Source organism: Mus caroli, unplaced genomic scaffold (genome assembly GCF_978045245.1).
Source record: "Mus caroli unplaced genomic scaffold, Mus_caroli_1 scaffold_8, whole genome shotgun sequence".
NCBI lineage: Eukaryota > Metazoa > Chordata > Mammalia > Rodentia > Muridae > Mus > Mus caroli.
This window is the reverse complement of record NW_028227263.1, coordinates 79,291,872-79,306,308: the sequence shown is the minus strand read 5'-3', so window position 1 is coordinate 79,306,308 and position 14,437 is coordinate 79,291,872. Positions and strand designations below refer to the sequence as shown.

The 14,437-nt window shown below is 43.2% G+C and overlaps 1 protein-coding gene across 3 annotated transcripts in view; it reads right to left on the bottom strand.

Moving 5' to 3' along the window:
* Lrrc28 (leucine rich repeat containing 28) overlaps positions 1 to 14,243 on the bottom strand; it is a 129,505-nt gene extending 115,262 nt beyond the window's left edge. For 2 of the 3 annotated variants that reach the window (XM_021168028.3, XM_021168029.3), the window contains exons 1-2: positions 14,152 to 14,242; positions 10,147 to 10,383 (exon numbers count right to left, since the gene is read on the bottom strand). In XM_021168028.3, the coding sequence (XP_021023687.1) occupies positions 10,147 to 10,314 (168 nt within the window). In that variant the 5' untranslated portion in view covers positions 10,315 to 10,383; positions 14,152 to 14,242. Of the gene's footprint in view, positions 1 to 10,146; positions 10,384 to 14,151 lie in introns of all 3 variants that reach the window. The other variant, XM_029479173.2, reaches the window with a different exon arrangement.
* Positions 14,244 to 14,437: the final 194 nt, after the last annotated feature.

Genomic DNA, 14,437 nt, shown 5'->3' with positions numbered 1-14,437 from the left:
ATAATTTTTTTCATAACTAATGCAAAAGTAAACTTTAACAGGTTTCTCATGCTGGCATAAAATGTTGCTTTCAAACTCCCCTTAAATGTGAAAATGTTTAAATGATTATAACCTGGGACAAGAATTTCATGTATGTTATAAACACAACAGATCTGTGACATTCTGTGGTAGATTGCCCTTCCCACGCCTCTCCCTCAGAAACTAGGGCAGATGTGATACAGTCTAGGGGGTCTCAGTCAGGCTCAAGGGTTTTGTTTGCTTGCTGTTTTATTTTGCTTTTCTTCCCTGCCAATTAAAGAAACAGCAGGCACTATCCTGAGTCCTCTCAAACACTGCATACAGCAACAGACAGAATTAGCAGTCAAAGAAGGGCATTTAAGGGAGATGAGAGAAAACACAGGCTTCCAGCAGAAACACACAGAAAACGGCCCCTAGGAAGTGGACAGAACACTCACAAAGCCAAAAAATCCACTCTCTTCTCAAGGGTTGGGGTTAAATCTTTGAAGAATTTTTCTTCCCTTAGGGTTGGTCAGTTTGAAGAAAGAAAAGATGGTTGGTTGGCCTACAACTGTTGTGTGACTTGTCCTGATAGGCCTTGAGCCAGTCTGTCAGCAGGGGGCTTCTAGGAGACAAAAGCCTACAAGGCTTTGTTTAAAGCTGTCAGGCTTTTGTCTTAATCAGGAGGATAAGGAAAAGCAGGCCATTTTGGAAATCTGTCTCCTTTATCACTTAGCCATAACCCTGCTCCCTGTTTGTCTACCTCCCAGAAGTCTAACTCTTGACACACACATGAACTAACTCACAAGAACTCATATGCTCCACAGTGACTTTAAGATGGTAACAGCTTTGCAAGGGTTCACCCCTGAGGGAAAACACCGCAAGCCAGAGTACTCAAATAATCTGCAACTGTTTGCATTCATCCGGAATAAGAAATACCTGTGTGGCTAAAAGCTACTAGGACTCAAGGTTCAGCACCTGCTGAACATCTAATAACACATCTAATAACATCTAATAACACATCTCACGCAAGTCCCACGTTTTGACACTTAGAGCAGTTATCATCACTTATCTAAAACATAAGCATATGGTGCTAGACTAGAGAGATGGCTTGGCAGTTGACCACATTGGCTGCCCTTCCAGAGGACCCGGGTTCAATTCCCAGTACCCACATGTTGGCCCACAACCATCTGTAACTCCTGTCTCATGGGATCCAATGTCCTCTTCTGGCCTCCACAGGTACTGCATGCATGTGGTGCAGAGACATAACTGCAGACAAAACACCCACATGCATAAAATGAACACAAATCATTTAAAAGAAAAGGAATAAATCGTCTTACTATTGGATTTGGCAATGGGTTCACAGATGGTATACAAAAGCAATGCTGCCACAGGGGAAAAGATGATCATAACTAAGACCATTTGTACAGAAAAGGACATTATAAATAAAAGACAATGTACAGACTGAAAGATTTACAAAACACACTTCAGATAAGGATCCAGCACCCAGAACATAAAAACTATTGTAACCCAGTAACAAAAAAAGTTACTGAAAGATGGACTAATCATAAAAATTTTTTAAAAAATCTGCTAGAGATGGGTCTCAAAGCTCCTTAAAGGCTTGGCTCTCAGGGTGCTGCTATCTGGAGACAGTGAGCCTTTAGGTCACAGGGGATGTCAACTTGAGGGGATCTGAGTCCCTGCCTTCCTCCTCCCCGTCTCCCATTTTTTCTACTGTTGCTTTCCAGCCACAGAGGAACAGCTGTACTCCATGGTGGACTGGAACCTTTAAAACCACAAGCCAAAACACCTTTTCTAAGCTGCTTATCCAGGAATTTGCTATAGTTGCTATATATATATATATATATATATATATAGTTGCTATATATATTACTATAGAAAGTCATATATATGACTTTCTATATAATATATAGTCAATATATATATATAGTCAAAACTATATATATATATAGTTGCTATATATATATATATAGTTGCTATATATATTACTATAGAAAGTCAACTAACACAATAGATAAATGCTGCTTTCTGTCATCAACCTCCAGGAAGTGCATATCAAGCCCACCATGAAGTATCACTTCATAACTACTAGGACAGCTATGCCAACAACAACAACAACAAAATGGAAAATATCAAATGTTGGTACGGATGTAAAGAATCTAGAACTCCAGGCTGCTGAGTGAGAAAGAATAAGCTTTCTGCAGAGATGAGCCCCCAATAGGTTATACAATCCCAAGAGGTCGTCAGTTCTAAATGCATGTAACACAAGCAATACTCTGTACGTGTGTTGGTAGATGGATGTACAGAATAGATACAGACGAGGTTGAGAATATCAGAGGAAACAGGAACGGGCTGCTGGAAGGGATGGGAGGGCAGGAATAAATGATGTAACTACAACAGACACATGTTGAGGTTTGGTCTGCTTCTATGCACTGTAATGGTAAATACTGCCCCAAGATCCGGTTGCCTGAGGGATGAGGAAATCCTCACATAACAGATCGCATGCTATGTAACCTTGCTCCTTAATTTAAACTATTGAACAAATATGCTGACAGCCTTTAGCTGGGCAGAGGAGAGGGGGGTGGGGCTTTAGTTCCAGGGCTTGGGGTCTGAAGCAGAGACAAGGAGCAGCAGAGTGACGAGAGAGACGACGCCATGGGGTAAGGGGTCATAAGAACTGGCCATGAGGGCCAGTCAAAGTAGAAGAGGCCCCGGTGGAACATGGCCAGTCTTATCTCAGGGTCATTGACAGGGAAGTAGACAAAATAGCTCAGAAGGTTAGCATGTGCCCAGCTCTACTGATATTAAGACTTATTATAAATATAAAGGTTTTGTATCTTTTGTCTGAGAACTATATGATCCAAGGTGGGATTGAAACCCCTAATTTTTACTACAACATATATATGTTTAAATTCTCAAAAAAAAAATACTTGAATAGAGGTTGGGCAGCGGTGCTGTACACCATTAATCCCAGCACTCAGGAGGTAGAGGCAGTCAGATCGGAGTTCAAAGCCAGCCTGATCTACAGAGCGAGTGCTAGAACAGTCAGGGCTATGCAGAGAAACCCTGTCTCAAAATTTTTTCTTTAAAAACAAACAAACCATGGATGCCAGGACCTCACTTCACCATGGAGCTGCAGCCTTGTGAGGCACCTTTGACCAGGACTGGACTTTGATCATGTAAGACTGCCCTTACTGCATGGTAGACATTGTGTAACTGGAAATTACGTACCCAACTGCTCAAGCCAATTTCCCTAAACTAGACACTGGTCACCATGAATGTGTCTATGTGTTACATGAATGTGAGGGTTACATGTAGTGTGTGGCAGCTTAATGTCTATACTCTCAGCACTTGGGAGGCTGGAGCAAGAAGAAAGCACAAGTTCAAAGCCAGCCTGGAGTACATTTCAAGACCCTATTTTAAAAACAAACAGACCACTAAAAAACTTGACCATGTGACAGACTTACCTATTTCCATGTATTCAATCCAAAAACAATTCAGATGATTTTATAGCGAGCGAGAGCACCCAAGTCACGTGGGCGACTACAGAGCCCACACTGGAGCAGCAGCTCAAGTCTTGTGGGTCCAACAGGCTGACAAGCCACAAGAACTCGTCATGAGAACGCAAAAGGAGCCACACTTAGCCCCTTCTTCCCGCCTCTCCTGCCTCACGTGTTGATGTGACTTCTACTCTAGGCAGAGCATCTAATCCAAAAAGCCTGACCTAATACCTCTGAGCGCCAACACAAAGCCACAGGTGGAAAGGTCAGACCTGCCCTCTGATGGGATACAGTACCACCTCAGCTGCTCTGTGCATAAAGCACACAATTAACTTCAGGCTATGTGCACAAGGGATGCATGAAATACAAACAAACTATGCAACCAGACTCGAGTCTCACTCCAAAATTTAACTATGTATATACAAATAATCCGAAGAAACTATCTAAAACCAAAAACTTCTTCTGGTTCCAAGCATTTTGGATAAGGAATATACAACCTGTGAGGGACAAGGAGAAATAAGTGTGTGAGTTCCCTAGCTATCGACTTTTCTCACCCTAACCCAGTCACAAGCTACAAAGGAGCCATTATGACTACATAAGTATAGTTACCACCAATATAAATCAAAGTATTTACAATCTATATGCCAGCTATCTTTACTTTTTAAAATATTTAAAAAGAAAATATAATCAGATATACTGGTCCATCTTTTCCCACTATTAACACTTGAGGATCCTTCTTCAGTTCCCACCCTCTCTCTCCTTCACACTCTCCAGTCATCTACAACCAGAGTCCTTTTCACTGCCTTTATCATCTATAATGTGGGGTAATGGCAGTGCCTGCATCAAAGCACTGTTTTCAGGATCTAAGAACACATGCAGAATGCTTAGAACAATGTTGGACATTTGTTGTCAGGCGAATGCCTCGGTAAAGATTCTAAGAAGTTAGCTGTTAAGTTTTAACCAACATAATAATGGACATGTATGAAAACAAGTGTTCATCACACTCCCAAGCTATGATGAATATCCTGGTTTCTGATTTGTTTAACTATTGTGTATACAATTTTACTAGACAGGGTCTAAAACATCAAAAAAAGGTCAAGTCAATTTCCATTCCCAGAGTGAGTTAAAATGTCTTCTCATAGTCTCTAAAAAGAGATATTAAGAATCTTTAACAGTAGATACTAATTTTGTGTGTGTGATATGTATGTGTACACATGTTCATGGATGGCACAAGTGCTCACATGTGTAGAGGTCAGAGGCTTCCTCACTTACTCTTCAACGTATGTTTTTGACAGGATCCTTCACTGAACCTGGAGCTTACTCATTCAGCTAGTGTCCGCTTCTGCATAAACACCAGGGACCGCGCAGCTGCAAAGGCATCTCCTGCAGGAGGACCTAACTGAGGACTGCCTGAGAAACCAAGGACTGCTGACACAGACAATGCCAGCCAACCAGAACTGCTGTTCAGAAGAGATGCTTTCTTGGGACCAATGGGGCATGGGTGAAGGGTATTAAAGGAGCTTGCAGCAGTGCTCAGATGAGCTTGCAGCACTGATTCTCGACATCTCACCTCTAACCCCGGAGCAGCAGCCCACAGCCCCTGGATCATCACCTCCCCAGAGTGCTGGAATTACAGGTCATGTCACCCATACCTTTTACATCAGTGCTGGCCACAGGAACTCAGGCCTTCATGCTTATCCAACAAGTACTTTACTGACAACAAGGACATTTCCCCAGTCCTCAAGGCTTAAGTCTCTTTCAACCAGAGCCACCAACTGGGGATCAAGAATTCTAATGCCAGAAACTATGACATTTACAGAAAAGTTCTTTAAAATATTTTCTAATGTAAATTTTACGGCCCAAAATCATAATGTTTCCTATCTACTTTTGTCTTGTATAGTTCTGGTTTTATTTTGGTTTGGTTTGAAATAGGGTCTTTCTATATAGTCTGGCCCCAAATGCATGACCCTCCTACCTCAGTCTCCCAAGTAATGATGTCATAGGACTAATATGCTTACCCCTAACTATTCTTGTATTTAACCCTTAATTATATAATTGGGTTCCTATATAAATCAGCTCATATTACATTGAAAAAAGTTAGACAATTTCCTAGCTATACAAATAAAGATAATACTATATGATGGAATACTACTGCAAAGTATTTTAAAATAAACTTATCTACCTTTCACCCCAGCAGTCATCTCTTTATCTGCCTGAGAACCTCCTAAACTTAAGTGTATCCATGCACAAAGACAATTCTATCTACTAACCTAGAATATTAAAGGCAAAAAAGAATTTGAAGCAAAATATATAGACTATGAATTTATTATTAAGATAGAAAAACAAAGAAATACAGTAGTTATAGAAATATAAGCAAGGGAGTGGAAGGTGCTGCAGTTTGAATGCTGCATCTAACCTAAAATTCATGCTGAAGTCCTCGTCCCCAAGGACGAGGTATTATGACCTAGGGCCTTTGGGAAGTGATTAGGTTATGAAAACAGAGCCAGCATGAATGGGATAAGTACGCTTATATAAAGAGGTCCAAGGAAGATCCCTCATCATCCAACTATATGAGGAAACAGAAGGCACCATCTATACAGAAGCAAGCTGGCCCTTACCACAGCACCTTGACCCTGGAACTTCATATTCAAGAGCATGAGAAGTAATCTCTGCTGCTTGAAAGCTGTCCAGCTAATGTTTCTGACTTCATGACAGCTATCATATTTGACATTACAAAGTTGGCCAAGCTTTTGAGGAGCGGAGGTGGGAAACTGAAGAACACAGTTCTCCATCATTGCTGGCATAAGGGGCACTGGACTCAGGTGTGTGTATCCAAGCCCTGGGATCTGTGCTCCAGGGCCACTGGTCCTTACCGGAGGCATTAGTGCCCCATGCAGAGGGACAGGCAGCACTTATAACCTGGAGCCCCAAGCTAGACAGGCCACTATCAGCCAGATCAAAGAGGCACGTCCATGGAGCAGTGGGACCAGGCAATGGCAGAGAGGCACCGTGATCCATGGCCATCTAAAAACCTACTCTCATCTCAGAAAACCCTAAAAAAAAAAATGCAAGTCCAGAGGTTCAAATCCTTGTGTTCACTTTATTATACTCAAATTGACCAGGTCATCAAGGTTATGCAAAGATACACAAAGTATCTGAAAGATGTCACTTTAAAAAAGGCATGTGTGTCCTTCTGAAGTACAGTGAGTCTACAGGTGTGTCCAGGTCAAGCAGTGGGATGGATACAGGGCTGATGGCCCAAAAACAATGTTGAAGTTTTGCAGCAACAAAGACAGTAACATGAAGTTTAAAGCTAGATGCAGACTATCTAGTTACATATATTCAGATATTTAAAGTACCCAAGACTCACTGCCAAATTTACAGAGCTCACGGTCAAATTAAGCCATGTATGATGGCTAGTTCTGTCATCTTAACTACATTTGAAAGTATTTAAAACCAAAGTAGCTGGGTGCACTTGTAAGGGATTATTCTTAGTGGGATGATTTGAGGTGGGAGACCCTCCCTAAATCCAGAACAATTGAAGTCAGAAGATCTACCCCAAATCTGGGCCGCACTTTCTGGGGGGAGCCCACATAAAAGAATGGAAGGAAGCTTATGTTTTCTCTCTGCTTGCCCTCGCCCTCACTGGCCTGAGAACAACTACTTTGAGCCATTCCTTCAATGGTAGTAGAGCCTATTTCTTCAAAATCCAACCTGGACTGAAAACCGGCAGCTCTCAGGACTCTCCTGGTACTCCAGCCCTAGATGGGGACTGCTAAGTCATCCAGTCTTATGGATGAACAACTACTGGACTCTTGGCCTTTCTGTTGGGAGATAGCCATTGTTAAACTATTTAGATCACAGCATGTAAGCCATTCTAATAAGTCAGTTTGTCTGTCTGTCTGTCTGTCTGTCTGTCTCTCTCTCTCTCACACACACACACACACACACACACACACACACACAGAGCTCCCCTACCACGCTGGTCCTCACTGGACAGGAAAGCGTTGTTCCTGAGCTGGAGTGGGAGGCTGCAAGGAGAAAGATGTCCCACAGAAGGAACTTATGGCACAGGAATAAACTCAACATAGAATAAATACAAACAGAAGGTTTTAAGGGGAAAGGTCTAGTCCATTAAGTTCTCAGGCTTTTTTTCCTGTTTAATAATTCAGGAAATACTGGCTTCCCCCAGATTCTGAAGACATGACACACTATCATCCCACAAATAAAAGCCACTGTGCTAAATCAAATAACACGAAGTGCACACGGGAGAGGGGTAGGGGCTGCACACGGTTACTACTTCTCGGGAAGCGGCTTCTCATGGTGAGGGGTGGAAAGTAGGAAAGGGTAGAATAGGACATTTAACACAATGGGAAAAAAAAAAAAAAGAATTGTACCAGGGAAGAATGAGACATGAAAACAAATGACTGGCAGGTCTCCAAGCAACAAAGGCCAATGAATTCATAATGCACTTGTCAGCCTACATGACTAACAATGCTGGCCAGCAGCACAGCAGTTGCTGATCAAGTTCCACAAACTTAAACCCCAAACACCTAAAACCCTGCTTTATAGCTGGTCAGCCAGGGGCTAGAACAGCTCTCGGATGACTGCTGACTCTCGGCATCCTAGGAGATGTATTCACCATTCCGTGGCTCGTGAACCTCATAAAGGTATCTGATGCACACCAACACTAATTGCTAAGAGAAGACGCTGCGACTCTGAGTACAGACACCTGCAAGAATTGAACCCTCACACGCGGAGGGGTCAGAGTGTGAGCTTGGAATGCACGCTATGGGAAGGTGGATGCAGACAGGAGGGGTGGGAGAGGAGGAAAGAGAGGGAGAGGAGGAAAGAGAGGGAGAGGAGGAAAGAGAGGGAGAGGAGGAAAGAGAGGGAGAGGAGGAAAGAGAGGGAGAGGAGGAAAGAGAGGGAGAGGAGGAAAGAGAGGGAGAGGAGGAAAGAGAGGGAGAGGAGGAAAGAGAGGGAGAGGAGGAAAGAGAGGGAGAGGAGGAAAGAGAGGGAGAGGAGGAAAGAGAGGGAGAGGAGGAAAGAGAGGGAGAGGAGGAAAGAGAGGAGGACAGGGGGAGAGGAGGACAGGGGGAGAGGAGGACAGGGGGAGAGGAGGATGGCGGAGAGGAAAATGAGCAAGGCAGTGCTACACAATGGGCATGTTCTAACGGAGTCCTTACTCTGTACACCAACTAAAAACAATTTTCAATTAGGTATGTGCAATGAGCCACCTATGTATGTCCAAATTGTGTGGTAGATACCAAACTATTTTCCTAAACTGAAAACTGACAGAAATTTAGAGAAGACCAACTGCTTAACTTCTGTAGAGGAAGTTTGTTCCCCTGAAAGGACTAGTCCACCAGGCCACTGCTGATAGGCCACCAGGCCACTGCTGATAGGCCACCAGGCCACTGCTGATAGTCCATCAGGCCACTGCTGATAGTCCACCAGGCCACTGCTGATAGGCAGTGTCCTGCTCCTGAATACTTCTGCACAGACTTTTATACAAGCAGGCAAATTGGAGCTGTCACCCTTGATCAAACCTCTTACACCACTTCTTCCCAATGGCTAGAAACCTGAGGAAAGTATGATCTCAAGTCACACAGTAGCTTATGTATATTCATAAAGGATTAGTCAGAGTGTAGATAAGACATTTTTATTTTCAAGTTTAAAAACATAGCTAGAAAAAAGAAAAATCCTAAGTATTCAACCTCCCACAGTACCAATATGTCAGACACTGTAAGACACAACTCTTTGCTCCCTGATAAAGCAATTCCACCAGTGTAAGACTGTTAAGAACACATGCCATAAATATAAAACTAGTATGACAAACTTTCCAGATACTTGGTTAAGTTCAAAATATAGAAAGGTTCGGTTACAAAGAAAGAACAGGCTAACTTAAGTCACAAATTCAAGCACGAAATTCCAACCAGGTAAATGATAACCACAAAAAGCCACAAAGTCACTTAGGATGGGGACATTTTATAATAAGCAGTGGGAATACATTCCGGTTAGAACACTCTTCTCAAATTGAAATGGCTTATTTTACATAGAACAGGCTATAATGACAAGCTTGTGCTTGCTCTTACAACAAAGTGAATCAAATGTTGCTTCAGCAGCAAACTTTGGTGGGGACCAAACCGGATGACACCTCAATGCAAGGCCACTGATTTTCAACTAGGAAGTCATAAAGAAGGTTCTGTTTTGTTAATACCCAAAGGCTTTCTTAAACTTCGCAAGTATCTACTAATACTTTGATCATCAAATCATTCTCTTTTTACTGCCTACAACTCGGGCAGACTTGTTGGCCTTCTCCTTATGTATTTTTTACCCAGGCCGCTTTAACACACAGCAGAAGCACAGACCCTGAGAGATGTGCTTGCTGACTGAAGACGGACTAATCTTCTCAGTGGTATACCACAATAAGGTCACTTTCCTGCATATCTGTTCTGTAGCCTAACTGGATGAATTTCAGTAATGAATGTGCAACTACCGAGAGACCCCCTGAATGTCTCCACTGCTGCACCTGTAACTCCTTATCTAAATAGCGTGGATGCATGAGACATATCTCCATCAGGACCACATTTATAAATGGTATTAATGCACTCTCAATACCTACCAAGGTTGTAAGGGAGTTCCTTTTCATATAGAGCCTCTCCAGGTGCTGCAGCCCCTCATCCTTCAGTAACTCCAGTGGAAAATGGTGCAGATTCCGGTAATTTAAGAACAAATTCTTGTGCTTTTCAAGCCTGGCCACAGAGATCGTCTTACAGATTTCGGATGCCATGACTGAACATGTCCAACCGGAAGTGCAGTCGCACTACATCTTGTCAAAACTGGTCCATTTGGTCCATTTCTACAAAGAGGACAAAAAAAAAAAAAGTCATTAGAATTTCTTACAAGCACTGCATGTAAACCTGTAATCCTACAGAGCTAGGAGACAACACTGTGTCTCATACACACACACACACACATGTATTTTCTATCATCTTTTGTGACAACTAAAATTTGTGCACATATTTAGGACATTAAAATAATAGTCTGATTAAGCAGTATTTACTACTTACTAGAAATAGACCTTACTGGGTAAAAACTCATTTGGATTTAACATAGGACTCTTTATTCCAACAGAGATCAATTTCTGGCTTTTGTTTTTTTAAAGACAAGTTTCTCATGTACCCAAGGGCAGCCTAGAACTTGCTATGTAGACAAGGAAGGCTCTAAACTTCTGATCCTGTGTCTGCCTCCAAGAGTGCTAGGATTCCAGCTGTAAGTCACACCTCTTTGTTTCTGCAGCACTGAGATCAAACCCAAGGCTCAGTGCATGCTCAGAAAGCACTCTACCATCTGCTCAGCATCCCCAGAGCCCAGAGACAAATTGCACAGCATGACCAAAGAAAAAGGTGTTAAAAAATACAGCAGACCCCATTTTCATCTTGAGTTGCTTCATTTTGTATTTTACTTACCTCAAACGTTCAAACATATTTTTCCACTTATGTCACTAGCAGCTCAATTCCTTTACTTCCTACTATCTAAATAGTCAAATATTCCACATTTTTACTTCTTTTATCTTTAGTCTTTTCTTTACAGCTTTGCAGATGATCAGAAATAGCGAAGAAAGTGGTCAAAAGTCACCAGTCCAAAATACTGCACTGGGAACAGGAACCCTCTATGATTCCATTATAAATTTGGGCCTCAGGTAACTCATGAAGACGTAGCAGTTAATATGTTGGTTAAATTGACAACGAAGCTACATCTGACATCTTCCCAGGCATACAGATGGACAAGCTTCACCGTTAACACGTGAGGAGGATAAACTTCATTAGTAAACATGAGGAAACAGATTCAGGGCTTCCAGAACTTGTCAAAGGTGGAATGGTTCCTAAGGAATTCAAAGCAAAGATCTGACCCAGGCCTCGTGTGGGTTCTTAACCATGAAGCACAGGGTTCCAGAAAACATTAAGGACATGAAAGTACACAACAACAAAATTGCTCAAAAAGTCTATTTTTTTCCTAGACATCCCTTCTAGTTTTTTATTGAGAAAAAGGAAAGAGCAGTTTCAATTATTTTATTCATTTCAAGACAATAATTCTCAATGAACAGTCATATGAAGGCTTTCAATGAGCAGGGTTTTATAACTTTGGGGTTAATTTCTATCATTTTCAAAGTCATTTCTTAGCTCAGACGTCAGCAGCTGCCATTTTACTTGAGTATTCTATGGAGTGGTCAGTTAACAGCCCCAGATCAACCTAAGAATCTAATACTTCCCCATACTTGTTCCAGCTACTTCCTTCCTCACTTTATTGCCAGGCGTCTTTATTTTATTTTATTTGGTTTTTCGAGACAGAGTTTCTCTGTATAGCCCTGGCTGTCCTGGAACTCACTTTGTAGACCAGGCTGGCCTTGAACTCAGAAATCCGCCTGACTCTGCCTCCTGAGTGCTGGGATTAAAGGGGTGCGTCACCACGCCCGGCTACCAGGGGTCTTTATATAAAGTGAAGGGAACTATAGCACTGGCTATACTGGTTCCATCAATGCTTTTGTATGGAGACCAAGCCAGAACAATTACTCCAGAAGGGTAATTATGCACTGAGTAAGGGGAGTGGTTTAGATGTCTTACAGCATCCCCAATGTCATACAATTATGCGGGAGTGGTTCTTAGATGTCTTACGGCATGGCCGATGTCATACCTTCCCAACAGCTGTCAGAGCTCATCACCAGGTTTTCCTGTCTCAGCAAATGTGGGGGAAGCACCCTTTTAGCCACACAGCAGCTCAGCTGGGAGTCAGGGAAGGATCACCTCCTGTCCATCACAGCTTCTTCAATCAAGGCCAGTGTCTCTCTTTCCAAATACATCTCAGTTCCAGCCATCTCTCTCCAGCTGCCCAACCCACAGGCCACCGCCATCTCCTGCCTTGGCCAGCTGTGCCCCTGGCCTCCACGTGTCCACTTGCATCACTCCCTACGTATCAATCACAGCAATGGGCCTCTGAAAACACACTCATAATTGCACCTCCTCTTCTCAGGTACGTCTTACTAAACAAACCCTTTAGCAACTCCTTACTGAGAAAAGCAAAGCCTTACAAAGCTTCCTTGCCCATCGGGCCCAACCTGCCTGTCCAGCTTCCTCTGTGGCATTCACCAAGTTCGTGACCTCTCTTAATCCCGGGAGCTACCAAACACCTCCAAGAAGTCGCTGCTCTCCTCTTAGGCTGGACATGCCTCTCTCCTCTTGCAGGTTTCAACATAAAACTCACCTCCCTACCCCAAACTAATTATTTCCTTGGCTCTCTCTCAGAGCAAGCCAGTTGTTCAGTTTTTACTATTTGTTTTATATTATATGTCTATAGATCTAGAGAGATATGCTCATCAGTTTACTGACAATTTAGATGAGAGTCTGTAAAACCCTAAATCCAGAGGAATGTTGGTTTCTTCATATCTGCTTGCCTGCATAATACAGTTCCTAAAATACTTTTAGCTTTCAAACAGCTAATAAATGGATGAAGTCAGAGCAACTGTTCCAAGGTTGATTTTTTTTTTAATCTACCCATTGAGCTCACTCACAGACAATTTAAACTCGCTATCTGTCATAAATATCTTATTCTTCACAGCCAAGCAGCACAGCAGACATTAATTAATCCACTTTACAGACGAGGTACTTTGCCACAACCGAAATGCAGGTGGTCCCAACTCCAAAGTCTGGGCACCACTTTTCCTAAAACGCAGCCTTTTACAAATATAAAATGTAGCCATTGTGTCATCCTTATAAAACAGCCAAAGATTACACACAAGAAGGTTTCCCTTTTGCAAACTAAAAAACCATATTCAAAATCTTCACTCCCTGTAGCCAGATGGCTCTCTCTGTTCCACCTGGCACCGGTTGCTTCAAAAGCATCATCAGGCTCTGCTGAAATGCATCTTCGTACAACTCGGAAATTATGTGTATGCAAATGAAACCCAAAAGCTTCCAAAGATCAACATACTCTTGGCTTCCCAATATGCACTCACTGGCAATACAGCCTTTTTAAGTTTTCCTGGCCCTTTCAAAACGTCACCCCCTGCCCACAGTTACTGTTAATAATGTAACGGGTATTGACTAGATACAATTGCACCTTCAGTTTTCTGAAAGTCCAACACCAGTCTTCTCAGGGGAAACACAACAATCTCTCAAGTACATCCCCATTTTTAGCACAGGTATTTTAAAGAGTAGCCCATGACTGACTTTCCAGTACTTAATTTGACAGAATACACAAGCCGGCTCTCTAAAACTGGAGATCAGAGACTTACAAACTGCATACTACAAACATCTGTAAAAGGCTGTTTTCTCCAGGAGAAAGGAGAAAAACTACCAGACGTCTTGGTTTTGCCCGAGTTAGTTCGAGTCTAAAGGTCGTAAGAATTCGGAAGCAGGGAGCCCAGGGGCAGGGACTCAGAAGATGATACCGGGATACTGTGGTATCAGGGGCCATGGAGGACACGGCAGGGGAATGGGGATCCAAGGCCGGACAACCCACTGTTCCTCTCCCAGAGGCCCAGGCGCTTCTGTGGCGACGGGGATGAAGCGTCCCCACCGGGAGTAGAGCCAGTGGCTTCGTCCCGTGAGCCTGGAGACCGGACACTCACCTCGGCGCCCGCTGACCGGCACTGAGCGGCTCGGGCTGCGCTGGTAGGCAGTCTAAAAACACAGGGAGGGCGGGGCTACGGGGGCGGAGCCTGCGGAGAGGCGGGCCTGGCTAACGGGAATAGGGTTCGGGGAAGAAGGGGGCCAGGGGAACGAAACCTCGCGATAGTTCGCCTCAGTTCTCGCTGTCCTACGATAGGTGGGATGAGAGAGTCATTTTCAGAACCAGACGCTTATTGGCTGAGAGTGCGACTTCCTCTAGCGTCCTGGCTTCCGGCTCCGGCTTGG